At 45.5% G+C, this 27,842-nt stretch overlaps 2 protein-coding genes across 10 annotated transcripts in view; one reads left to right on the forward strand and one right to left on the reverse strand.

The window, feature by feature from the left end:
- Positions 1–13,283: 13,283 nt before the first annotated feature.
- On the reverse strand, positions 13,284–14,927 carry LOC137426035 (zinc finger BED domain-containing protein 5-like). Its single transcript, XM_068114757.2, has one exon. It carries the CDS (start codon positions 14,925–14,927, stop codon positions 13,284–13,286), a length of 1,644 nt encoding a protein of 547 aa, XP_067970858.2.
- Positions 14,928–16,472: 1,545 nt separating this feature from the next.
- The window catches only part of LOC137425717 (amyloid beta precursor protein binding family B member 2), a 156,049-nt gene continuing 144,679 nt past the window's right edge, over positions 16,473–27,842 (forward strand). For 8 of the 9 annotated variants that reach the window (XM_068114439.2, XM_068114436.2, XM_068114440.2 and 5 more), the window contains exon 1: positions 16,482–16,659. The gene's annotated coding sequence lies outside the window, so the exon portion shown is untranslated. Of the gene's footprint in view, positions 16,660–27,842 lie in introns of all 9 variants that reach the window. The other variant, XM_068114435.2, reaches the window with a different exon arrangement.

A 27,842-nucleotide genomic window follows, 5' to 3' on the forward strand; every position in this document is an offset into this window, starting at 1 on the left:
TTTACAATGAGCCGTGTGTCAATTTTTTCTATTCAGTGCTTTCGGAGATATAGGGGTGCAAAGTATTTCATTTTTCCAAGATGGCGGCCGAACCACGTGACCTATGACGTCATAATGATCATTAAAAAATTATACAGGTGGAGTTGCACCGATGGTGAAAATGTCCTGTCAATCAGACCAACGGATGCAGAGAAAATCATATTTATTCTGTGCAGACAAACAAACAAACAAGAAGACGTCATGCGGAGCACGATACTTGCAAAATCCTCCCCCCACCCCCAAGAAAAAAAAAATTCCATTGATACAGCAAATTGTCCATTTCTTCAAGATTAAAATTGACAATCTTGATCAAAACTAGGGGTCAATAGGAAGAAAAGTGACGATTTTTCAGATGAAAAATGATGATTTTATAAGGTTGACCTTGAGTTGACCTTTGTCCTTTTAACCTCAAAAATATTTAGTTTCCCTATTTAGTGACTCAATGTGCAAATGCTGTTCAATTTTCAAGTCAATCAGATGAAAATTGAGGATTTTAAAAACTTGGCCTATGTTGACCTTTTGGCCTATGTTGACCTCAAAAATAGTTGGTGGTTGAATTCATTGACCATATTTGTAAATTCTCTTAGAAGTTCAAGTCAATCAAATGAAAATTGGTGATTTTAGAATTTCGGCCTATGTTGACCTTTTGGCCGATATTCACCTAAAATATAATTTGTGGTTGAATTCAGTGACCAGATATGCAAGTCATCTTCAAATTTCAAGTCAATTGGATGAAAATTTAGGATTTTAGAAATTTGGCCTATGTTGACCTTTTGGCCTATGTTGACCTCAAAAATACTTGGTGGTTGAATTCAGTGACCAGATATGCAAGTTTTCTTCAACTTTCAAGTCAATCGGATGAAAATTGAGGATTTTGAAATTTGACCAATGTTGACCTTTTGGCCTATGTTGACCTCAAATATACTTGGTGGTTGAATTCAGTGACCAGATATGCAAGTCCTCTTCAAATTTCAAGTCAATTGGATGAAAATTGAGGATTTTTGAATTTTGGCAAAGTTGGTGACCTTTGGCCTATGTTGGCTTCTCAATTGGGACAACCCATACAACTTGGTGAAGTTTCGTGTCGATCGGTTTCGAATTGTGACCTGGAGGCCGGTGACAAACAAACAAACAGACAGACAGACAGACAGAACCACAAACGCAACCGACCAATTTACTTGAAAAATCTTCGATTTTGCAAGTAACAAACAGATAAACGGACTCAAATGCAATACCCTCTCCTCTGGTGAGGGTAATAAAGGGAGTGGGAGACAAGAGGGGGAGAGAGAGGAAAGCACACAAGCACAACAACAGTAGAGAACAGAGACGTCGGTAGATCTGTGGAAGGAAGAGGGCTGGGGGAGAGGGGTACACGGTATAAAATAAATTGACACTCCAAGGAATTTCAGGAAAGAAAACGGAATGTATTTGAAAAAGGTGGATTTGGGGTGTATTAACGGGGGTATAAAAGATCAAGGTTTTGGATGGGGGAAGATAAGAGATGGTGGTGAACAGCTGTTTTAAAGACCTGGAGGGAGGAGTGGGATTGAAGAGAGTGAGGGAGTTTGTTCCAGAGGCGGGAGAAAAGAGGAATGAAAGAGTGAAGGTGAGCAGAGAGTCTTGATTTTGGAAATTTCACCAGAAGAGAGTTGCTAGCAGATCTTGTGCGACCTGGAGGAATATTTGGGGGACAGAGCACAGATAGAGCTGGGGGAGCTGGGCTGTATAGGAGTCGGTAGAAGATAGAAAGACTACCGACCTGCCTGCAGTGAGTGAGTGAAAGCCCCTCAGAGTTAGCTACATTGTGGGAGATTCCAATGATCCTGAATGCTTTGGTTTCTACAGCGTGAAGCTGAGCTAGGTGTGAGGCAGGAGCACCAGCCCAGAGTGGAGAGCAGTATTCTATTGAGCTTCGGATGAAAGCCTTGTATGTGGTGAGGAGCTCAGAAGTGCCCAGTGTTACGGATTCGTCACTTCCGTTGTGGTGGTTTGCATCCACTGTAAATATTTCTGATTCCATGTACTATTATTGTTTTCAAAAGGTTTATTGTTCATGAACTGTTTTCAAAAGGGAAAAAAAAGTTAATGTTAAAAGAAACAGGAAACCGGATCGGGAACCGGAAGACGAAGAAGAAGAGAGAAAAAAAGGGCAGAGCGAGTGAAGTTGGACAAGAAGCGAGTCGCTTCTTCGTCCTGAGCGAACGTTGTGGAGCAAGAGTCACGGGTGAACTTTGGGTTTCCTGGGAAAAGGGATTCCTGTGATAAAGTTGTTTTCGCTGTGACTGATCAACCTGTGTGTCAGGTTTGGCGTTGGATTCCGAAGAATCATCGTCGGGTCGTTGCGTCTCAAGAATGAGCCGTCGGCCATTTTGACTCGCGCGCTTTGCTCATCGCGAAAGGTCGTTGCTTCGCGTCAGCCGTTTTCACCATTCAGACGTCTATCTGGGATGTGTGTGTGCAACTCGGATTTTGAAGGCAAACCTGAGGTTCGCCAATTGGGAGCTGTAAAACCTCCATACCAGAGGGTGAGATTTCCCAATCGCTTTGAGTGCGCCTTTATGCAGCTTTGGGCCGCGTGACTCTTTGCGCTGCTTTTGCCGCGTGCGCCTTTGTGCAGTTTTGGCGGCCTGACTGTGCCTGTCATCTGAACGAGATTCGGGTTTCAATTCAACATCGTTCTGACGATCGCTGGAGGGGATGAACTATGAGCTCGAAGACAGGAATATAGAGACATTGGGGAATGTTCTTTTTCACTCACTTGGAGCACAGTGAGTTACCTTATACTAGCTGATGGTACCATCCATCATAAGATATATGTTGATTGTACTTTTGATTGCTATCATTGTTGTACGTTTATTCTGGTGTGATTTTTAATACAATATTTGTTTGTTGGTAACAATTGGTGTGGTTTCACCATTGATTTTTGACACAGAATAACACATTTTTCTGCTGTGACTCCTCTCGGGGCCCGTAGGTACACCGTGACCAGGGGGTCGGGGAGGAGCACGTAACACCAGAAACAACTTCACACGACGGATGATGCCCAGTCGGCGACTGGCTTTGTAGGCCAGCTTGGAAATGTGGTTTTCCCAGGAAAGGTCATGGCAAATAGTGAGACCCAAATGTTTGACTGACAGAACTTATTGGAGAGAATTGTTGAGAAAGTATATGGAGGGTTTTCCAGGCGGTCGTTTCGGAGAGACATTGTGAGGGAGTGAGAGTTGTCGGGATTGAAAGACATGTTCCACTTGTTTGACCAGTCTGTGATTTTGTCCAGGTCTGCAGAGAGTGAGGAGGCTGCAGACTGTCGATCTGAGGGATGAGGAATGGAGCGGCAGAGAGTGGAGTCATCAGCAAAGAGATAGAAAGGATTTTCAAGAGAGTCAGAGAGATCATTGATGAAGACCAGAAAAAGCACAGGGCCCAGAACACTACCTTTGGGAACTCCAGCCTGAACAGGAAGGGGAGATGAGAGAAATACATTCAGGGCCACAGGTTGACTACGACTAGAGAGGAAGTCTGCAAGCCATGCGTGGAGATCTCCTTGGATACCATAGGAAGAGAGTTTGGTGAGCAGAGCGGGATGCCAGATCGTATAGAAGGCACGTGATATGTCAAGGGAGACAGCTCTGATTTCCTGTTTGGCATTGAGGACCTCCGGCCATTGTTGAGACAGCAGAAGCAGCATGTCCAGAGTAGAATGACCTGGTTTGAATCCAAATTGATGATCAGAGAGCAAGCCATTGGAGAAGAGGAAAGATTTAATATCAGAAGCAATGATGGATTGCATGACCTTGCTGATGATTGGGAGCAGGCTGATTGGTCTATCTGGTCTCTAGGTGCAAGGATAAATGGGGATCATGTTTCGCCACTCAAGACATTTTCAATTGATAATGGTATTAAAGAAGGATGCGTGTTGGCATTCACCCTCTTTGGCACCTTGTTTTCTCTTCTAAATGCTTTACACACAGGCAGTGATGGCAAACTATTCAAGCAAGCAAGACTGGATAAAAAGTCAAATGTGCACAACGTTCTTATTGGTGAGCTTGTGTTTGCTGACGATACCACCTGTGCACACACCAAGCAACACCTTCAGGTGATACGTAATGCCTTTTTCAGCTACTTGCAGAGTTTGGTGTAGCCATTAGTTGCATTCATGGCACAAGGTGTGGAGCAATCCCCTCACTTCTGTATCAATAATACGAAGCTCAATCTAGCAGGTAGATTCTGCTACTTGGGCTCAATAGTAACTGACAATGTTCAACGAGATGCAGAAATCGTCACTCGCATTGCCAAAGCTTTGATTACTTTTTGGTACTCAGAAGACCTGTCTGGGACATCAACAAACTGACCATCATGACCAAGATGAAGGTGCATGAACCTGTGTCAACATGCTCTGGGAAATCAACAAACTGACCATCACGACCAAGATGAAGGTGCATGAACCTGTGTCAACATGCTCTGGGACATCAACAAACTGACCATCATGACCAAGATGAAGGTGCATGAACCTATGTCCTCAACACGCTCTGGAACATGAACAAACTCACCATCATGACCAAGATGAAGGTGCATGAACCTGCGTCCTCAACGCGATCTGGGACATGAACAAACTGACCATCATGACCAAGATGAAGGTGCATGAACCTGCATCCTCAACAAGCTCTGGGACATCACCAAACCGAACATCATGACCAAGATGAAGGTGCATGAACCTGCATCCTCAACACGCTCTGGGACATCAGCAAGCTGACCATCATGACAAAGATGAAGGTGCATGAACCTGCGTCCTCAACACGCTCTGGCACATCAACAAACTGACCATCATGACCAAGATAAAGGTGCATGGACCTGCTTCCTCAATATGCTCTGGGACATCAACAAACTGACCATCACGACCAAGATGAAGGTGCATGAACCTGCATCCTCAACACGCTCTGGGACATCAACAAACTGACCATCATGACCAAGATGAAGGTGCATGAACCTGCTTCCTCAACACACTCTGGGACATCAACAAACTTCCCATCACGACCAAGATGAAGGTGCATGAACCTGCGTCCTCAACACGCTCTGGAACATCAATAAATTGACCATCATGACCAAGATGAAGGTGCATAAACCTGCGTCCTCATGCTCTGGGACATCAACAAACTGACCATTGATAGGGATATTTTCCTGCAGTAGTATGTACCGTATTTTCCGGTGTATCAACCGCACCTGTGTATCAACCGCACCCCCGATTTTCGACTTCAAAAATAAATAAATAAAAAATATCAGATTTTCGAGGGGGAAAAAAAAATCAGGAAAATTTAAAAAAGAGAAGAGAATAAATAAATAAAATGGAAAGCGAAATATGATGAAAGGAAAGAGAAACTGAAGACAGAGAAAGAGTGAAAATACATGAAATGAGTTGAAAGAGAATTTAAAAAACATTATAATTATTCTTTCTTGCCAATGTGGGGCCCTGAAAAGGGCCGTTGGGTTTTGGCTCTTGCCAATGTGGGGCCCTGAAAAGGGCCGTTGGGTGTAGTCTCTAAAATCCGAAGAAGTCCTCGTCATCCGTTTCTTCAGTCCAATCCGAGTCGGGGTAGGCGAGATCCTCGTCGTCGTTATCCTCTTCTCCATCGTCGGAAAAGGGCCGTTGGGTTTAGGCTCTAAAATCCGAAGAAGTCCTCGTCATCTGTTTCTTCAGGGAAGACATTACGAAGATCATCATCCGAGTCTGGGTAGGCGAGATCATCGTCGTCGTTATCCTCTTCTCCATCGTCGGTCACTGCCACTTCATCCTCCCAGATGATGTCATCTTGAGTGCCATCAAGACGTACTGGCCGTGAAGTCATCGACCCCTGTTTCCCTGGCGATGAGTCAGGCCTGGAGTCGCAACACTAGTGTCGCGATGGCGTGTCCCTCGGCTTGCTTCTCTCTCACCCACATTAGCAGTCTCTCCTCCAAGGCCGGCCACTGGGCTGCTTTGCCCCTCATCGCCTTCTTCTTCTTCGGCATCGTCTCCAGCGTCTGCTTGTTAGTCCGCCAGCGTCTAATGACGGACTCGTCGATTCCGAAGTGTCGGCCGGCCGCCCGATTACTAAACTCTTCTGCAAACCTGCAGGCACGGAGCTTGAAAGCTGCTGTGAATGATCGCGGTGCCATCTCATGGTCTTGGTCAGGATAGAAGCGAATGGTGAAGCTTCGTCATGGTCAGGAAAGAAGCGAATGGTGAATCTTGGTCTTGATAGCTCGAACAGGATAGAACGAATGGTGAAACTCCCCATTGACCTCTCCATTTTACACATTCGCCCAGCCCATGCGGCGGCATCAAAGCCGACTTCAATAGGTAATACTGCGGCGTTGGGTAGACAATAGGTACGTCATAATTGCACATCGGATTTTTATGTGAAAAAAAAGCAAAAATTTTTTTCACATAAAACGGCTTTTTTGCGCGCAAAAAAATTATTTTGCTATTTTCGGAGAAAAAAAATATTTCGCCCTTTTTCGGGAAAAATAAAATAAAATGCCCTTTTTGGTCGAAAATGTCTGGCAATGCTAAAAAAAATTCGGGAATTTTTCGAAATTTTTAACTGCGATCGAAATTTTTAACTGCGATCGATCTCAAAAACAAAACGTTGCGTCCACTTGCGTGCGTTGCGTCCCCAGCGTGTACAGCAGTGAGGCGGTGTACTACAGTGAGAGAGTGTACACAAAGTGTGAACAAGTCTTCTATCAAGATGAGTGCTGCTCTTCGTGACAAGTGGCTGAAGGAATTCAACGCTGGCGGCGATGGGGCCACCTTCAAGTACGTGTCGAGTGACACGGCTTTCTGTCGAGCTTGTGAAAAGACTTTCCGGGCGAAGCAGAAGTCTGAGCTGGCCCAACATGTCCGAGGAGACCGCCACAAGAGCAACTTGGCCTTGAAGAAGAAGAGGACGATCACGCAAGCCACCATGGAGGACTTTGGTGGCGGAAAGAGGCACAAGTGCGACGTCGTGGCTCAGGAGCTGTGCCAGGCCATGCTGGCCACTGGCATCCCATGGTCGAAATTGGAAAACCCTGCCCTCCGGTCGTTCCTGGAGAAGCACATCACTCTCCAGATCCCCGATGAAAGCTGGATTCGAAAGCACTACCTCGACAAGTGCTACGACGAAGCCTTGGCGGGGATCCGTGCCGACCTCGGACAGCAGCCCATCTGGCTGTCCGTCGACGAGACGCCCGATTCGGCAGGTCGATATGTGGCCAACATCATCACGGGACGCTTGTCCAAGGAGGGGTACTTTCGTCCCCACCTCGTCCAGTGCATGTTTCTGGAGAAGACCAACTCCGGGGAGATCGTGCGCGCAGTCAATGACACGCTGCACTAACTTTGGCCTTTCAAGCCGGAGTGCCTCAAGGTCCTCGTCAGCGACGCCGCGGCCTATATGATCAAGGCCGGCCATGCCCTGAAGGAACTCTTCCCGGACTTGCTGCATGTGACTTGCGTTGCCCACGCGCTCCACCGTGTCTGCGAGACAGTCCGAGAAATGTTCAAGGACGTCAACGACCTGATTGCCATGACGAAGAAGGTGTTCGTCAAAGCCCCGTCGCGTGTTGTCCTTTGGAAGGAGCAGCAGCCCAATCTTTCTCTCCCCCCGGAGCCCATTCTGACTCAGTGGGGGACGTGGATCGACGCCGCGGTGTTTTACGCCGAGCACTTCGAGGCCGTCAAGGACATTGTGGACCAGCTGAACGATGATGATGCGATGGCAATCCGGAGTGCCAAGGACCTGTTCGGAAAGGTGGACATCAAGCTCAGTGTGGTCTTCTTAAATGCCCACGTGTCGTTCATCCCGAAGATCCTTAAGCAGCTGGAGGAGGCCGGCATGGAGCTGGCCAAGGCCTTCCAGCTCCTTGATCAGGCCAAGGAGGAGCTCGAAAAGATCCGAGGCTGCCGTAAGGAGATCCTGCTCACCAAGTTCAAGGCGGTGCTGCAGCGCAATCCCGACATTGGTGTGCTGAGGACAGTGGCTTTGATCCTGGATGGAGATCAGCACGGATCTGAGGTTGGTGTGCCGGCTGGAGTCAAGCTTGCCGACATCCCCCTCTTGAGGTACTGCCCCATCGTCAGCGTCGACGTGGAAAGGTCCTTCTCCGTCTACAGAAACGTCCTCACCAACCGCCGACACCGCCTCACCAAGGAGAACATTACCAAGATAATGATTTCAAACACCTACTTTAACCGTTCCTAAAAGGGTCTTGTCAATTTCTTCTAGTCCTCTACTTATCAAACAATGCAGTTGCAATAAAGGTACCTGAACGTCATTTTTTTACCTGTTTACTAGCCCAGAGTGCTTAATGTTGTGCAGGAAAAAGCTTACCATTTTTTGTTCTTTTTTTGACTGATTTCTGAAAAACTTGGTAATAATAAAAAATGAATAAAACGGGGGAAAAAAAATTTCGGGATTTTTTCACATTAAAAAAAAAAAGGTTTCCGCTTTTCGAAACATAAAAGGCCTATTTTCTTAACATAAAAACCGTAGTCTAGTCATAATGTCCCATGCAAAACATCCTGTTTACCATGTTGACGCTTTTGTTTTGTGACTTAATCCTGTCGTTATTTAGCACACTCTATTCACTATGTGACCTGTCATTCAAAGAGGACTAGTGAAAGTACACATTTTCACAAACACGCATAGAAAAATCAAATATTACAAACTTCAAACTTTCTTGTATTTTGACTGGCAGCAGTAATCGGCGTTGAACCTACCTTAGTAACGTAATTGACGATCATTCATCATTGTTTCCCCGCAACCCCAAAGTAATATAAAGATTACGTCCCGTTGATATGACAGTTTTTCAATGCATTAATTTTTCTGTTACTGTGTATCAACCGCACCCCCTTTTTTAGGGTTTTCCCGTCGGTAAAAAACGCTGTTGATACACCGGAAAATACGGTAATAGAGGAATCAAGAAATTCAATGTCCATAACTTTTGTCAGAAGAAGAATCACAAATTTTAATTCCAGAGGAGGACAACACTTTTGTCTACAAGGAAATACACAGCAAGAAAACAATAACCTTTATCAACCAAGAAGAGCATACTACAATTCACAAAAGCACATTGCAAGATTCACAGAAAGTCCCAAGTGAAAATCCTGGTTCAGTAGAGATGTACATCAAAGGATACAGTAGCATGCACAGTATACAGTCAACATACAGTGTAAACATACAGAATCGACCAGCCAAGTGAAACATCCTAAGTACAACATTTATAACATTGCAAACCTCGTGAAAATCCTAAGTACAACAAACCAACATCGTACAAACCCAGTGATAATCCTAATATGTTAACGTCAGTCCTGACCTTTATACAAGTTGAAGTGGGAGGAGCAAGTGGAGGGGGAGGAGCGAAGAGAGAGGAGGAGAGCAGTAGGATTGGTTAGGCAAAGTGTAGGTGGGAGGGAGCAAGGATCGAGGGATACAATGTGATTGGTCGAGTGAAATATTGAGATGGGAGTACTCCCCGCCGAGAGCAGGTCTGCATTTCAAATTCTTTAATGAGGTTTTCTGTTTTCCCATTGTCTCCTGCCAGACATTTCGGAGCCATCATCCTTCTAATCCTGCTTGGAGACTTCAAGAACATTTGAAGGTCATTCTCAGTGAAGCATAAATAAGAAATAAGTGAATATATCTTTTACTCATTTTCAACACGACAAGGACAAAGATTACTTACTTTATTTCAAAGCACCATATCTTTAACCATATTACCCTTAGTCATAATTAAATAATTACAGTGCCTTTATTATTAAAACTATACCAAATGATTTACCATTCTGTGGTTTTATCTGTAATTCATTTATTGTTAACATCATTGTTTCCACAGGACCTGAGTATTCTGCCAGTTGATGCAAGGGTTATCATACAATATTACAAATTAACACACTAGTAACATGAGTTTTAATAAGTCATGTTAAAACTTCAAAACAGGCATGCAATTAAATAAGAAAGTCCTTATTTAATCAATAGGTCACTCAGTAGCTATGACAACCACATCCTTTGTCAACCTGCAAACTCATCTTTTCCCTCATAAGTCAAAATCATATATAAGAGGTATAAACCTATATACTGTATATACCCTTACAAAAGATTTTTACTGAGAAGATATTGGATCAGAGAGCCAGAGATAGCTAGCCTACCAGACTGCATGTACGTGGCGGATATTTGGAATAAATTTATAGGATTTTACACTTTAGACTAACTTTTATCAAACCCTAATAAGCTATAAGCTTTATTTGATTCAGTGTTTTATTATCGTTCTTTTGAAAGATTTACTGAGAACGTTGACAATTCCATAAAATTATCTATTAGATGAACTTGTCAGTGGAAGTAGAAAAAAAGTGCACTGGGCCCATACCCCATCGGCCAGCGCAGAGTAACTCATCCACTTCTATTGTATCAGGGAACTCTTTGTCCAACTCTGCAAAATAATTACCATGTATTTTGCATTTACTTATCAAAACAATGTTAGCTTCGACCTCGTACTGAGTCGATTATTCACAGTCGTAATGAAAGCTTGTTTACCGGGCAATGATTCAGACAGCCTAGTTAGACGATGTGTTACCAGCTGCTAGTTTGTATTATTTACCAAGAAAACAATATCTTTTCTTACAATTTGCTTATGAAACTTCATTAAGACATACTTGATGTAACATTACATTATTTCCAAAAAAACCCTATTTGTAATCATATTACCCTTAGTCATAAAAATGATTTTACCATGACAATATGTGGTCTACCATTGCCTCTACTAAGAATTTACTTTTCTCGAGCAAACGAATTTGGTCAGTGTCGGAGATGATTCGCCTACTGAAGGAAATCTCAACTTCTGCATGGAAATCACAAAAAAACTTGCACACGAGGTGAGCAGGTTGTAGCTCATAGAAATTACTTGCTTCATACATTTTACACTTACACACCATCATGACAAAGATGAAGGTGCATGAACCTGCATCCTCAACATGCTCTGGGCCATCAACAAACTGACCATCACGACCAAGATGAAGGTGCATGAACCTGCGTCCTCAACATGCTCTGGGACATGAACAAACTGACCATCATGACGAAGATGTATGGTGATGAAGGATGGTTCTCCTGCCCGGTGTGTGTGTCCCGCCCGGTGGGAGTACCCGCTAATCTTTACGATTATAGCAGTGGTTCCAAACCTTTTTGTACTCGCGACCCCTTTCTCAAAACCCCCAAACACACGCGACCCCCCTGCCATCAGCCGTTTCAGTTTTACACATTTGTCTGAGAAGGAAAAGGGAAGAAAGAGAAAACAATCATTAATTCATCAATTTTTACAAATTTTACTACAATATTCCTTGCACATTATCAAATTCGGGTAATTTTAGTTAGGTAGTCAAACCAAGCTCATCATTTTTTCTCACTGCCATCCATCGTCACACAATCCATGATCGTCATCACTAACATATCATCTCTCCAACCTACAGTCACGTGAAAAAGTAAGTACACCCCATGTAAAGTTTTGACTTTTTCAACATATTTCAACATACAGCTATTTGATCATCATTTCAACAATATTGATAGATAAAGGTGATATAATATAACAAACATCATGAAACATTTACATTTTGTAGTCCATTGTATAATTTAAATAAACATAAATGCAAATTTCGCAGGTGGAAAAAGTAAGTACACCCTTGGCTCTAATAGGTGGTATTGCCCCCTTTGGCAGAAACAACCTCACGTAGGCGTTTCGTATAACTGTCTACCAGTCTCTGACATTGACTGGGAGAAATTTTTTCCCACTCCTCCATGCAGAATTCTTTCAGCTGTGCGATGTTTGAGGGGTTTCTTGCATGCACAGCTCGTTTCAAATCCCCCCACAACATCTCGGTGGGATTTAGATCCGGGCTTTGACTTGGCCATTCCAGAACCCTCCATTTCTTTCTTTTCAGCCATTCCTTGGTGGATTTACTGGTATGTTTAGGGTCATTGTCATGTTGCAAGGTGCACCTTCGGTTGAGCTTCAACTTTCCGACAGATGGCCACACATTATCCTCAAGCACCCTCTGGTACAATGAATAATTCATAGTGGATTATATGATGGTGAGCTGCCCAGGCCCTGATGCAGCAAAGCTGCCCCAAACCATAATATTTCCACCACCATGCTTTACAGTTGGTATCAGGTTCTTGTGGTCAAATGCTGTCTTTGGTTTTTGCCAAACATGTCTTCTGTTACTGTGGCTAAATAGCTCTACCTTTGACTCCTCTGTCCAGAGCACATTGTTCCAGAAGTGCTGGTCTTTGCCTCGGTGTTCATTGGCAAACTTTAGTCTTGCCCTGATGTTCTTTCTGGACAGCAAAGGTTTCCTCCTGGCACACCTCCCATGTAATGTAGATCAAATTTGTGCAGCCCCTTTCTAATGGTAGACTCATGCACTTTGACATTAACAGTGGCAACAGCTACCTGTAGGTCCCGTGATGACATTCTGGGGTTCTTAGAGACTTCTTTCGGCATCTTGCGGTCTGCTCTCGAGCTGAACCTGCTGGGGCGGCCTGGCCTGAACAAGTTGGCAGTTGTTTGGAATCTTCTCCACTTGTAGATGATCTGCCGGACAGTCGAATGATTGATTTCAAATTGTTTGGAGATCTTTTTAAATCCCTTCCCAGAGTCGTAGGCATCTATAACCTTCTTTCTGAAGGCCTCAGAGAGCTCTTTTGATCTAGGCATGGTGACGCCGCACACTTCAACAACAAAGAGCAAACCAAACTAAATGTCTGAGGTTTAAATAAGACAGGTTCTTCCAAGTTCCTCTCTAATGATGTTCTAATCATTTGCACCTGAGCTGGTGCACCTGATTCTAATTTTAGGTATTTGAAGTAGTGATAAATGTAGGGGTGTACTTATTTTTTCCACATGCGAAATTTGCATTTATGTTTATTTAAATTATACAATGGACTACAAAATGTAAATGTTTCATGATATTTGTTATATTATATCACCTTTATCCATCAATATTGTTGAAATGAAGATCAAATAGCTCTTTGTTGAAATATGTTGAAAGAGTCAAAACTTTACATGGGGTTACTTACTTTTTCACGTGACTGTAGCTCGTGGGATTGTTGGGGTTGCATCTGAGCAGCAAGTCTTGGAATTTGTGTCAGGGTGTTTGTCAGAGCCAATCTCATGTCATCCTCGACATCCAATCTGTTCCTGGTCTTCGTTTTGATGTAGACTAGAGTAGAAAATCAGGCCTCACAGAGGGAGTTGGAGGCAAATGGAAGAAGCACACGTAAGGCCAGCATGCTGACTTTGGAATATGATTGATGCATAGTGCACCAGAATTGAGTCACCGATTTCTCCTGGAACAGGTCACGCACCGGAGAGTCGTTCCGTAGATCCAATAATTCATCTTGGACTTCGTCGGGGAGGCTGGATACGTCAAGTGTAGCAGAGAAAGGGTTTCTTACCAGTGCCACCTCTTCTCCTGTGAGCTCAGGGAAGTATCGCTGGAATTCCTTTTTTAGGGACTCAAGGTGTCCGGTAATCTCATCCTTTAGGAACTGATCGAGTTCGCCCTCAGACTCATCCATCACTCCGCAGAGTTTTTCAAACATGGCGATGTTCCCAAGATTGACTTTCCGACACCAGTTCTGCAGTTTGGATATGAAGGCCCGTAGATTGTCTTGAAATAGGAGAACGTGTGTTTCCCTTCCCTGAAATGTCAAATTCAGCTTATTCAGGTGGTCAAAAATGTCCGCCAAGTATGCAATCCGTTTACTCCATGTTTCATCATCGAAGTGAGCCAGAAGATCTCTCTTTTCTTGCACTTCCAGAAAGAACCTGATTTCGTCTTTCAGCTCGAAGACACGATTCACAACGTTCCCTCGTGCCAACCAGCGTACAGCCGTGTAGAAGAGAAGGACCTCATGGTCAGCATCCATGTCTTTGCAGAGTTCTTTGAATAGACGAGTGTTGAGTGCCCCAGCCTTCACGTAATTCACAATTTTGATCACAGAATCGAGCACTTCCCACAGAGTGGCAGGAAGCGCCTTGCTGGCAAGAGCATATCGGTGGATCATGCAGTGGATGCCCTTAGCTTGGGGAGCCAGCTCCTTCACTCTTGTCTGGAATCCTGACTTCGATCCTAGCATAGCTGGTGCTCTGTCCGTACAAACCCCGCACACGTTTCCCCATTGCAGACCTTCGGTATGAAAAAAGGTAGAGACCTTTTCCATGACGTCAACAGCTTTTGTAGTGGTTTCAAGTGCACTGCAGCAGAGGAATTCTTCTTTGATGTCGTCTGAATGAATGTACCTCACGAAGACAAGCAACTGAGAACATGAACTCACATCCGTTGATTCGTCAAGTTGAAGGGAGAACAACGGAGAATCTTTGATTTCATCCAAAACCTGCTCTTTCACATCCATAGATATATGAGAAATACGCCTCTGAAGAGTATTATTCGACAAAGATACTTGCTGCATCTTCTTCGCGCTGGCTTCCCTGAGAACGAGCTTCACCATCTTCAACATGCAGGGTTTGATGAGTGTCTCTCCAATGGTGTGAGGCTTTTTGTGTTTGGCAATTTCCAACGCAACTTCATATGAGGCCTCCACTGCTGCTGCACTATGTTGCTGAAAAGACCCACGAGCATCGAGCTTTTGACATTTGAGAAGAAGCTCATGGCGTTTGAAGAACTCCAAATCCTTCTCTGCATGTTCCGGATGCTTCGTCTCGAGGTGACGCTTGAGTTTCAAAGGTTTCATCGACTCCGCACTCAGGACAACATGGCACAAGACGCATCGTGGTTTCTCGACGCCGTTGTTGGCGAGTACTGTGGTGAAGCCAATGTTGAGGTAGTCTTCCGAGTATTTGTGCCTTTTAGCCATTGCTTCAGATCTGTAAATACAAAAACCCAGAAATAGACAATGTTCATCTCATATCGGCAACACATCGAAAAGAGCGAGCGAAAACTACAGCCAACTCCACCGGCACAACATTATGTTGTGTGTTCTCAGTATCAGCGAAATGAAAGTTTTGGTCATGTTCCCTTCTCCCAAGGCTACCAAGTTCTCCCAAGGCTTCTCGACCCCCCAGCCCACCCTCGGGGTCATGACCCACAGGTTGGGAACCCCTGGATTAGAGTGTGTGTACACGGTGGGAAGATTCACGTAGTAGCGTACACGATGTAAAATGAATTGTAAACTATCTCATCTTTTATATTTGGGATTGAACATTACAGCTGACCCTCCAAATTATTGGGATAAAAAACTTTCATAACGGATTTTATATATTTTTTTGAGGTGACATTTTGTACTGGCGAAGATGAAGCGAAAATGGGATTATTATGGTTAAATCCTTGGCACACCTGAGCTCCTCACCACATACAAGGCTTTCATCTGCAGCTCAATGGAATACTGTTCCCCTCTCTGGGCCGGTGCTCCTGCCTCACACCTAGCTCGGCTTCACGCTGTTGAAACCAAAGCTTTCAGAATCATTGGAATCTCCCGCGATGAAGCTAACTCCGAGGGCCTTTCACTCACTCACCGCAGGCAGGTAGGTGGTCTTTCTGTCTTCTACCGACTCCTCTCCGGCCTTGCTCCCCCAGCTCTCTCTGTGCTTTGTCCCCCAAATATTCCTACAGGTCGCACAAGATCTGCCTGCAACCCTCTTATGGTTAAACTGCCGAAATCTCGGCTCTCTGCTCACCTTCACTCCTTCATTCCTCTTTTCTCCCGCCTCTGGAACAAACTCCCTCACTCTCTTCAATCCCACTCCTCCCTCCAAGTCTTTAAAACAGCTGTTCACCACCATCTCTTATCTTCCCCCATCCAAAACCTTGATCTTTTCTACCCCCGCTAATTTCACCCCAGATTCATTTTTGTGCAATACCAACTTCCTTCCTGGAAGTCCTTGGTGTCCTTGTGTTTTATACTTCTCCCACCCCTCCCCCCTTCCCACGCCTCCTCCCCCCAAGCTCTCTCCCTCCCACAGATCTCCCGATGTCCCTGCTCTCAAATGTGGTGTTTGTGTGCTTCCTCTTCTCTCCCCATCTTGTCGACCGCTCCCCTTATTATACCCTTATACCTCTTATACCTCGACCTCGACCTCTACCTTATACCTCTACCCTTATTATATGTTTTGTGTCTGTTTTTTTTGTTTTTTTTGTGTGTGTGCTAAATTGTAGCTCTTTCACGAGCCTCGATCCTGTAGCTGTATACAACCAAAAAAATCGTTGCAAACGCATCAATTGCTTTGCCGCTTGTTGGTTTATTTAGATTTTCCATTTACATTATTTTTCAGATTTGTGAAAGGTATTTGACTTCATTTTAATACTCAAGCTGAAAATGAAGGCGTCATAGGTAGGTTGGTTGGTCGATACGTTGGCCAATCGCCGTGAGCATACTCAGACGTCATGACGTGTCGTGACGGTCATTGTACGTGATGACGTATGGTTAAAGCGTGTGGGTGGGGGTCGGCGAAGGCCGTGCTCGATTTTCGTGACGCGCCGAGGAATGGTGAGAGAAAGACGGATATGCTGAGGAGGATCGAATCCGTTCCGAGATTCGGTTCCGTGTCGCGGATTCTTCATCGCTCTGCACGAAGCGAGTACCGCTACCGGTAGGTGAACACGATGTGTGCCTCTTCCTTTTTGTTCTTCCACCTCACCTCAGCTGATCTTCCCTCGTCGACGTTCGCTCCAAGTGTCCCGATAAGTGTGTGCTGTGAACGATGAGGTGATGGACCAGGTGTGCTCCTTGTGTTTCGGAGACGAATACAGGTACTCGAGGGCTCGGTATGTGCAGGTACACAGAACATGGTTGATGGATGGCGGAGTGCACCTCGCACTGCGATGTCTCGGCCGCAGTTCTGATAAACGACGAGAGGATCAATTTGTACGCAGCTTGAATTATTAAACGTTTGGGATAAATAATCGTTTAATTTGTTTCTGATTCCTCCGACGAACTTGAACGTTTTATATATTTTTTTATATTTACGTTGAAGGATTTTAAATTAATAAATAAATAAATGAGCGCATGCAGACAGTTTACATCCAAGAGTTATTTATGAGTTCGAACATAAGATATTTGTCACAGTGTTGATAAATTAATATATTGGACAATCGATCGATCAGTTTAAACAAACCACGTGTCTCAGTCGTGGAAGACTTTGCTCTTCCTTGTGTGAACCACGTGAGGAACAAATGACAGGGAACATCATGGACGTGTGTGTGTGTGTGTGTGTGTGTGTGTGTGTGTGTGTGTGTGTGTGTGTGTGTGTGTGTGTGTGTGTTAGTTAGTTATGATCACGATCACAAGGGACATCATGGACTTCATTGTGTGTGTGTTTGTGTGTGATGATTACAAGGGACATCATGGAGGTGTGTGTGTGTGTGTGTGTGTGTGTGTGTGTGTGTGTGTGTGTGTGTGTGTGTGTGTGTGTGTGTGTGTGTGTGTGTGTGTGTGTGTGTGTGTGTGTGTGTGTGTGTGTGTGTGTGAGAGTGTGTGTGTGAGTGTGATGATCACAAGGGACACCATGGACTTTATAGTGTGTGTGTGTGTTTGTGTGTGATGATCACAAGGGACATCATGGACTTCATTTTGTGTGTGATAATGACAAGGGACATCATGGAGGTAGGTGTGTGTGTGTGTGTGTGTGTGTGTGTGTGTGTGTGTGTGTGTGTGTGTGTGTGTGTGTGTGTGTGTGTGTGTGTGTGTGTGTGTGTGTGTGATAGTGATATGATGATATGATGATATGATGATGAGTAGGGGATAAATGGGGGTTCTTGGACACATCCAATTTAACATTGGAGAATGGGAGACAAAGGGTAAGCTTATTGACTCACACCCCCTTTTCTCTCAAAAAATTGCGTCCACTTTTTACTAAGTAGGGGATAAATGTTGTTGTGTTGGTTCAGGGACACGTCCAATTTAACATTGGAGTCAATTGGGAAAGCGCATTGAAACTTAATAATTCTCTGTTTTTTGTCACCCTCTTTTTGCCAATCTACAAATATGAAATCCTCAATCGACCAAGTCATTGGGGAAAATTAACTCTCCCCATTTTTCATTATACTCATACAGAGACCCGACGAATATTTGTTTGTTTTATTTTTGGGAATAATTTAATTTTCTTACAACACTCATCACAAGGGATTGTATATCAATATGATTGTATATCATATTGTATATCAGCCACAGGTAGTACCTGTACCTGTACCTGCCGAAAGACCAGAACAGAGTGCAGCGATTGGTTCTAGTCAACAGAGGACAGGTGAAAGAAGTGACCCATTTGAGGTAACTACCCAAGAGGGTGCAATTGGGGCACAGGAACCGACTCAAAGTGGGCAAACGATGCAACCAGCTGCTATACCTTTATCATGCTCTCCATTTCACTGGTGTTGGGCTAGCGGCTAGGGTGCCGGCTTAGGATCCTAGGATCCTGGGTTCGAATCTCGGTCGATCGCCGAATTAATGCCAGGGGGGTTGACTCAGCCTGTCATCCTTCCGAGGTCGGCTAATTGAGTACCAGTTCACTGGTAATTCCCTGTTTGTCATTGAAGGCGGCAAAAAGGGTTGGCGTCAGGAAGGGCATCCGGCCGTAAAACATTGCTTCAAAAAGGGGACCAAAAAACAACAACTACCACGGTCCCCGAAAAGGCCAACCCCCGCTTTGCGGGGAAAAATGGCCTCTAAATGGTGGTTTTTTACTCATCACCATCAAGTATATTAACAAACAATATTGTCGCGCAACTCCAACTAACATCAGAGTTGCGGAGGCCGATTACGAGGCTTTAACTCCCGAGGCGAAAACTCAATAGTGGATTCCAAAACCAAAGCGCGCAGGATGGAGGGGAACGATGAGAGCCCCGCAGCCTTATCTATTAAAATCAAACGGGAAACTGCGTTCAGGTATATACAGAAAATAATACAACGATTTATTAATGAAAAGCAAGGACAGGAAAATACGCGATGGTAATGAACTATTCTAAATCGGGATCCCGCACTCCAGACCTCAAATACAAAACGGGGGGATTATGAATTAACAAAGAAACACGTCTTTTGTGTCAAAATGTACGTGGATGCGGCCTATCTGTCTTGTCGTCTTCTTCCCGGCCTGGACGAATCCTCCGTCCGCCTCGCACGCCCCGCTAGGCCCGAGCCAACGCCCTCGCCGCTGCACCCGAGGTCCCACTCCAAGCTCCGAAGCACCGCGAGATCCGTGCACCAATCTCCAAAATGCCACGAGGTCGCACAGCAGTACAGCGAGCTCCACCCAGGCTGCACCTCAGCCCAACTCGGGTCGGGGTCTCTGAACTGCGCTGCCAGGAATCCAACTGCTTGCCAAGGCGTCCGGTGCTCACTCTCAACTCAACTCAACTTGGTTCAGCGCACCTCCGAACTGCACTCAACTGCAGAACTCTTCTCAACTTGGTTCAGCGCACCTCCGAACGGCACTGCTGAAAATGGCGTCCGACACTCAATAATATCTCTCGCCGATGACGTCACATTGGCGCACTGCTCTGCCAATCGGAGCCTCCCACGACTCGCCGGCTCGTCCAGGGGCATGCCCACTGCACCACTGCCGCTCCCGTCCCCGACTCTGTGGTCACCGCACGTGCTATGCGAGGTGGGTAGGCCTTTCGGAGGTGTAAATGGTGGCGGCCAATTGTGGCGGTGTTCCAGCCTGATTTCTTCCTAAGTCATGTCAGGGGGCAGGGCGTCATTTCGTGTTGTACTAAAGGTCATAACTAATGTTTATGTGGTTTGCAGTGCCATAATGGACAAAGGTTTGACTAATAGGTGAGACATACAAGGGCTATACTCATTATTCCCTAACTAACTATCACATGAATCTCCTGGTAGATTCACAATTATATGCCTTAACCGACAAAATGCCTAAACATGGACTTATTACAGGAAGTGTTCCTTATCGCGACATCTCGAAGCATGTTACCGACTCAGATCTACTCTGCTCTACATTTTGCTCTACCCCCAGACATAACACAGCCCCCCACCTGGAACCGTAGCTCCTGCTAGGTTCACTGCAGGCGCTACCATTCCAGCCTTAACACTTACTGTCTCACACTTACTTAGCCTATGAAATAAATCAGGAGGGCTGTGGGAAGTGTCGGACTACCTACCGACACTTCCTTAACATGCTAAACCCCTTAACCATCATGCAATCAAATATTTACAATGGTCTTCATTGCTCCTGCGGAGGGAGGAAACAAACAACACGCAACACTAACTTAACCACAAAACTTACCAACTTACAAAATTCCAAAAACTCTATAAATCTGTACATGCCCCAATCTACAGACCGCGTCCCCCGGTGGATGCCACAAGACACAACCTTACCTGCGGGGCCATCCCCAATGCACCCCCTAAATTTCCACGGGCCCTGTCCAGGTGTTGCAGGTGAGTGACATGGCTCGGTGGATTTCGCCCACATTCATACAACACAAACCCCTTAACCACTCATACTCGTTCCAAAAATCATCAAGGCATTTCAAAAGTCAACAAAGCACTTATTCCAATACACCCACCCTGCAGGACCATGGCATTGATGTCATATACATGTGTGTGCATTCCTCAACGAGGCAGCGGGGAGGTACCGCACAAAAAGATGGTGGGGGTGCTTCAGGCTGTGGTGCCCGCAGTCCCAAATACAAGTCAACCGACTTACAAGTTCATTCCCCCCCCCCCCCCCCCTTTACCTCTTGGCCCCGTGACAGCCCAACAGCCCCTTTCCGCCGATACCTCGCCGGTGAGGGTCTCCACACACACCAGGCTCCTCCGTGGCCTCCTGCTTCAGCGCAGCAACACGGGTCACCGGGGGACTTCCTCACCCCGCGGCACCCAACCAGACCCTCCACCAACGAGCTCCAATTTCCAGTTACCACCGGCTGCCAGGGGTAATTGCCACAGAGAGGGGGAGGGGCGCAGGCATCGCTCCTCAGAGCTTGATCCGTACCTGCGGACACACACACCTTCCCCACCCACAAGACCCCAAAGCACAACTCCTCCCCCGCTGCCATTCAATTCTCAACACTACACGGCACAATTCCATAGATGGTACAAAAGATGTTTCAAAGTTTGCCATGGCCTGCTACATGTGATATCCCCCAGTTCACATTGAATCACATTACACATTTCCATTTCCACTTTTAGTGATGTTTATATACGAATCAAAAAGAAGATAATTGGTTTTGGGTCGTCCTTTCTGCACATCTTGTAGGATTGTGAGTTGGACAGACCTCCATGATGGCGGGGAGGGGGTTGGCATTATCTCAAGCAGGGATTCAACCCATGTCCTTATGAAAGGTATTTGTCCGAGGTCACCGAGTCCGATCGGTGCAGCGATCAGTGCAGCCATTTGTGCGGCACCCGGGAAAATAACGTCATGCGGGAGTCCAAACCTGAAAATGCTGGAGGCCAAAGCTGAAATTGGAAAAACAATATGGACTATTTTACTCCAGGAGATCCCAGGATTACACACCCAAAATATCGTTGTGATCGGTTCAGCCGTTTTTGCGGTACCTTCAAATGGACAGACGGACGGACATTTGGTGAATTATAGTAAGATGCAGGAGGAAGAAAGAGAAGGCGGAGGGATGAAGGGTAAGGGTCTTACCTGTCGATCCCGCCGGCAGTCCCAAACCCTGCAAAGAAGATAACTCAAACGAAAACGGGTTTACAATGTACAAAAAAATAATGCCGGCTTTATTCTGAAATTCCGGTTCTACAAAATAAATTGCACGATAATAAAATGCCTAAGTTGAGGGACCCTGCACACCGACTCAGTACACGGACAAAGGGAAATATGAAAAGAACTTGAAAATAAAGATGTGTAATTTAATGGGCACTTAGCTTAATCGGATGGTGGGGTCAAGAATGGTGTCGTCCTAAGGCCGTTGGCGAGAACAACCACACGTCGTTTGGCACGTGCGCGCAAAATGCAATCTAGCTGCCCGGTCCATCTTGGACGGCAGGCGCGCAGCTTGCCTTCCCAACTGCGTCGGCCTCCGTTCTCCTCGCACGCCAAAGGATGGTGTCAGCAAGAGTGTCGAGGACCAGGGGTGGGTGAAAGGCAGAAACGTCGAGGGACAGAGGAAGGGCAAGAGGTCGTCGGCAAGATGGCAAGGGCGAAAGGGCAAGGGCGAAAGGGCAAGGGCGAAAATGGCAAGGGTGAAAATATCGGTCTAAGTCTTCTTTTATTCGTCGGGTCGTCACGTTATCTGTGCCTCTCCACCAATACCTGCAGGCCACCACTACATTGTCCAGCTCTCCACCAATCCACACGCAGTCCGCCTCTGACGTCATCGGTCGTACTTTGCCAATCAGCGAGTCCCTTCTTACCCCGGCCTTCCTGTTGGTCAACTCCCGCCCAATCACTGTCCTTCTGGGCGTGGTTCTCGGCCTGCCTTTACCGATGTGTCCCTGCCAGTTGGGATTGTCAGCCCTAGTGCTTGATGCCTGGCTTCCGGTTGGTTTTTATTGTTATTTAGTGCAATTTAATGGGCACTTCCTGCGCTCGTGTCTATGGTGCGGTGCCAAAAGAGGTAAAGGATAAATGAAATTGGGAATGATGAACAGGGAATGACTTAACCTAACCCCTGAGCTAAATATCATGCCCCGCCCCCTCGTGACGAGGACAAATACACAACTTCATCCGACACCTGGGCTAAACAGGTCCTCTACTTATTACATGGCGGTGGTTCTTCTTCTTCACGACAGACAGAGCACGCGACTTACACAAATCTACCTGGTCTAAAGTATCCGTACCCCCACAAACGTAACAATACTATCGTGTAGCATGCCATCGTGTAGCAAGCCATCGTGCAGCAAGCCATCGTTTAACATGCCATCATGTGGCAAGCCATCGTGCGGCAAACCATCGTTTAACCCTATCGGACCCGCTGTCGACTTTAGTCGCCACGGCCATACTCAACCTTCTGACATGAATTTCACCATTCATATAACTGCATGACACAGCTGGAAGTGGCTGGTCCTCACGAGCAGCGCTCGCTTTAGTGGAACGGGTCCGATAGGGTTAACATGCCATCGTGTCGCATGCCACCGTGTCGCATGCCACCGTGTCGCATGCCACCGTGTCGCATGCCACCGTGTAAACATTTTTTTTTTTTTGTGTACTGAATCGAGGCTCGTGAAAGAGCTGACATTTACTTCACAAACAAATCAACCAGACAAACAAAATATATAAAAAGAGGGAGCGGAAGACAAGAGAAGGGGCAGCACACAAACACTTGAGAGCACACAACATTTAAGAGCAGGGAGATGTGTGGGAGGGAGAGGGCTTGGGGGGAGGAGGCGTGGGAAGGGGGTGGGAGAAGTATGAAACACCAAGGACTTCGAGGACAGAAGTTGGTATTTCAAAAAAGTGGAATTGGGGTGAAATTAGCGGGGATAGAAAAGATCAAGGTTTTGGATGGGGGAAGATAAGAGATGGTGGTGAACAGCTGTTTTAAAGACCTGGAGGGTGGAGTGGGATTGAAGAGAGTGAGGGAGTTTGTTCCAGAGGTGGGAGAAAAGAGGAATGAAGGAGTGAAGGTGAGCAGAGAGTCTTGATTTTGGCAGTTTAACCATAAGAGGGTTGCAGGCAGATCTTGTGCGACCTGTAGGAATATTTGCGGGACAGAGCCCAGAGAGAGCTGGGGGGGGGGGGGGCAAGGCCAGAGAGGAGTCGGTAGAAGATGGAAAGACCACCAACCTGCCTACGGTGAGTGAGTGAGAGGCCCTTGGAGTTAGATTCATCGCGGGAGATTCCAATGATTCTGAATGCTTTGGTTTCAACAGCGTGAAGACGAGCTAGGTGTGAGGCAGGAGCACCAGCCCAGAGGGGAGAGCAGTATTCCATTGAGCTGCGGATGAAAGCCTTGTATGTGGTGAGGAGCTCAGGTGTGCCAAGGAAGGATTTCGCACGACGGAGGATGCCCAGTCGGCGACTGGCTTTGGAGTCCAGATTTGCAATGTGGTTTTCCCAGGAAAGATCATGGCAGATAGTGAGACCCAAATGCTTGAGTGACAGAACTTCTTGGAGAGGATTATTCAGAAAGTGGATGGGAAGGTTGTCCAGTCGGTCTTTTCGGAGAGACATCGTAAGAGTGTGAGATTTGTCAGGATTGAAAGACATGTTCCACTTTGCCCAGTCTGTGATTTTGTCCAGGTCTGCAGAGAGTGAGGAGGCTGCAGACTGCCGATCTGAGGGATGAGGAATGGAGCGACAGAGAGTAGAGTCATCAGCAAAGAGATAGAGAGGATTTTCAAGAGAGTCAGAGAGATCATTGATGAAGACCAGAAAAAGCACAGGGCCCAGAACACTGCCTTGGGGAACTCCAGCCTGAACAGGTCGGTCATTATCTCTTGAGCCAAACACTCAGTTTTGATGAAACTTAGCCACAAGCTTCCCATCTGATGCCTAACGAAGGTGTATTGACTGCATAAAAAATTGCGCTCATTAGGGGGGGGGGGGGTCAACGGGGGAGAGGAGAGGTTTAACCCTCCAAAATAGGTATTTGCTGTCTTCTCTGAAACTACACACACTATTTTGACAAAACTTGACTGTGCAACTTTCATCACCGATGATGTACCAAAGTTTGTTCACGGCATAAAAAAATATCAGGGTCTAAGGCAGTCTGCGGAAGGTTTGAATGACTGTTGTTCCTGATCCAGACGAACTTCATGACCCGTGATCCTATTCTTTTGTTTCAGGATCTTCCAGCGTTGTAACATTCAGTTTATTCACTGGTTGAAAGTTCTGCTTCTTGACTGGTGGTCTACCATTCAACTTCAGCACAGAATGTACCATTGTATTATCTGTTTGTCACTCTGCACCTCATCACCCTTGTGATAGTAACATCTTGCACATCTCTCCTTCTTACAATAACGTAATTGATGAGGTAGCAGTGCTTTCATCGCTGGTGCATCCATGCATCTTCCCTTTCTCCAGACCTTGACAAAATCACAAGATAGACAAACACTTGGAATATGTCTTTCAATCCAGACAAATCTCAAATTCTTTCCAAAAGGACCTTCTGGAAACCCCCTGCCCCACCAACCATCTTCTTTCTTAAAAAAATCCTCTTGAGGAAGTTCAGCCATTCAAACTTCTGAGTCTCACAATCAGCCATGATTTTTCTTGGGCAAGCCACATTTCAAAGTTAACCTCCAAGGCCAGCTGCTGAATGGGCATCTGCCATCGTACAAAGTCCTTCCTTAACACACCTGAAATCCTATCCACCGACAAGGCCTTCATCCAACAGACTAATGGAGTGCTGTTCTCTCATTTGGGCTGGCAGGCCCTGCCTTACACCTTGCTCAACTTGACGCCGTGGAAACCAAGGCCTTCAGGATAATTGGTATCTCCCATGAATAGACTGACTGAACTGGCCTGTCACTTTCCCATCGCAGACAGGTTGGTAGTCTTTATGAATTATACGGCCTCATTTCTGGTCTTGCACTCTCTGCTCTTTCTGTTCCCCTGCGGTCCACCATTAACCCTCTTGTAGTGAAACGCACAAAATCCAGTCACCGCTTACCTATTTGTTCCTATTTTTCCCCTCCATGTAGCAAACTTCCACATTCTCTTCAGTCTCTTTCTTCCATTGAGGTTTTCAAGACATCTGTTCACCACCATCTCAGATCATCCCCCATCGAAGGCCATGATATTTTCTACCCTCGTTAATCCCCAAACAAACTATCAGACAACTGTACTTCCAAAAGCATAACGACATGTGCAGAGTAACCCAAACCCTAACTCTCCTCTCACCTGCTATTTCCCACACAGATTTTGGTCCAATATGTCTTGAATTCCTGACTTCCTTGGAGAACTGCTTTCTCTACACCAGTTTATCCTGTCATGCCCCCAGCTGTTCTACTCAGCATCTGGACCATGGTACACTGAGGCTCGGGGAGGCAAATGCAAAAAACTACTGTGTATTCTCCACCTGGAAGGCAAACCCATTTGACGGGAGCCCGTAGTCCCTCTGCCTAAGCTGCAGCCAATGTGCATCAGTCATTTGAGCTGCGAACCTGTTGCACCAAGTCGATGAAACTTTTGCCCTGCCATTTAGCTCTTCCATGAGTAGGATGACCATTTTTGTCAATTTGCGTGTACATGGAATCAACAAGACGTTGATCACAATATGCTAACTGCCATGGAAAATTCGTTTTGATTGTCTTGTTGATTGCATCCATTGTTCTGCCTCTTCGCCAAAGCAGAACAGCACTTGCCTTCATGATTACCCTGCGATCGCGAAGCGAAAAGCAGGGTTAGGTTATTCGGGTGCGTTCGAATGTGTGGCGTACGTGTCTGCATTTTAAAAATTCATTTTCTCAGCAACTGGTAGTCTGATTGACGCGACATTTGACCACAGGCGTGCCTCCGCCTGTCGAATTTATTTACTCATATTATGACATCATGGGTCACGTGGTACAGACGCCATCTTGGAAAAGATTTACACCTCTATCTCCCAAACCGCTCAATGGAAAAACTTGAAACAAGGCTCATTGTCAAGTACTCCCCATGGGGAATAAGATATGTTGATGATTGTCATCCGTGCCTTCGTTATGACGTCATAATTCGACAAGTATAACGCTTCACCTGATCAGTTTGAAAAAAAAAAATTCTTCTGCAACTGTAAGTCTGATGGACACGTAATTTTCACCATAGGAGCGCCTCCTCCTGTAGAATATTTGAATTATAACGTCATAGGTCACGTGGTACAGGCGCCATCTTGAAAAAAAAATTCCACCTCTATCTCCCAAACCGCTTGATGGAAAAAGTTGAAACAAGCCTCATTGTCAAGTACTCACCATGGTGAATAAGATATGTTAATGATGATGTCATCTGTGCCTTCATTATGGCATCATAATTCGATAAGTATAACGCTTCACCTGATCAGTATGAATTTTTTTTCTCTGCAACTGTTGGTCTGATGGACACAAAATTTTCACCGTAGGAATGCCGCCTCCTGTAGAATATTTTAATGATAATTATGATGTAATAGGTCACGTGGTACAGGCACCATCTTGGAAAAACCGAAAAATCTTACACCTCTATATGTCCAAAACCGCTCAATGGAAAAAATTTGAAATGTGGCTCATTGTAAAGAACTCCACATGGAGAATAGGTGTTGTTAACATGACGTCATTGATGTCGTAATTATGACGTCATAAATTGACAGAGACAACGCTTAGTCTGATCAGTTTGAAATTTAGTGTGCGTGATCTATGCAACAATTATATTAGAGAATATAAATTTATGATGCAATCGCTCACGTGGTCTAACAGCCATATTGCATCAAAGGAAAAACCCTTCAAAAAGAGAAGAGTTCACACACTAAGATGATTGTGCAGGGTAAGTATTCTATGAATACCATCTAGTTGATACAGGTGTTAAGGCTCTTGAAAGAGCTGAATGACAGTCTGTGAAAAGTTGATAAATTGACAAGGGCTTCCAGGAAACTGGCAGGAAGGAACATTTAGGTGCCCCAGCTTGTAGGGGAGTGGCAGAGAAATAGTGGGGGCAAGGGATGAATCGCAGGAGGAGGAATAGGTGAGACTATAATGTGGTGATTGGCGGCAGTCTGGAAAGATTGGATGGAGGAGCATAAGGCAATAGACTTAAGAGTTAGTTCCATTGATTAGAGAATATCAAAGAATAGCTATCTATGAGCTGGATACTTCGAAAAACTCCATGAACTGCAACTCCTGCAGGTTGAGCATAAAAGTAGATTGGGAGACTCATCAACTAAACCTCATGAATGAACAGGGTAAAAC

This window comes from Myxine glutinosa, chromosome 4 (assembly GCF_964187855.1).
Source record: "Myxine glutinosa chromosome 4, kmMyxGlut1.1, whole genome shotgun sequence".
Taxonomy (NCBI): Eukaryota; Metazoa; Chordata; class Myxini; order Myxiniformes; family Myxinidae; genus Myxine; species Myxine glutinosa.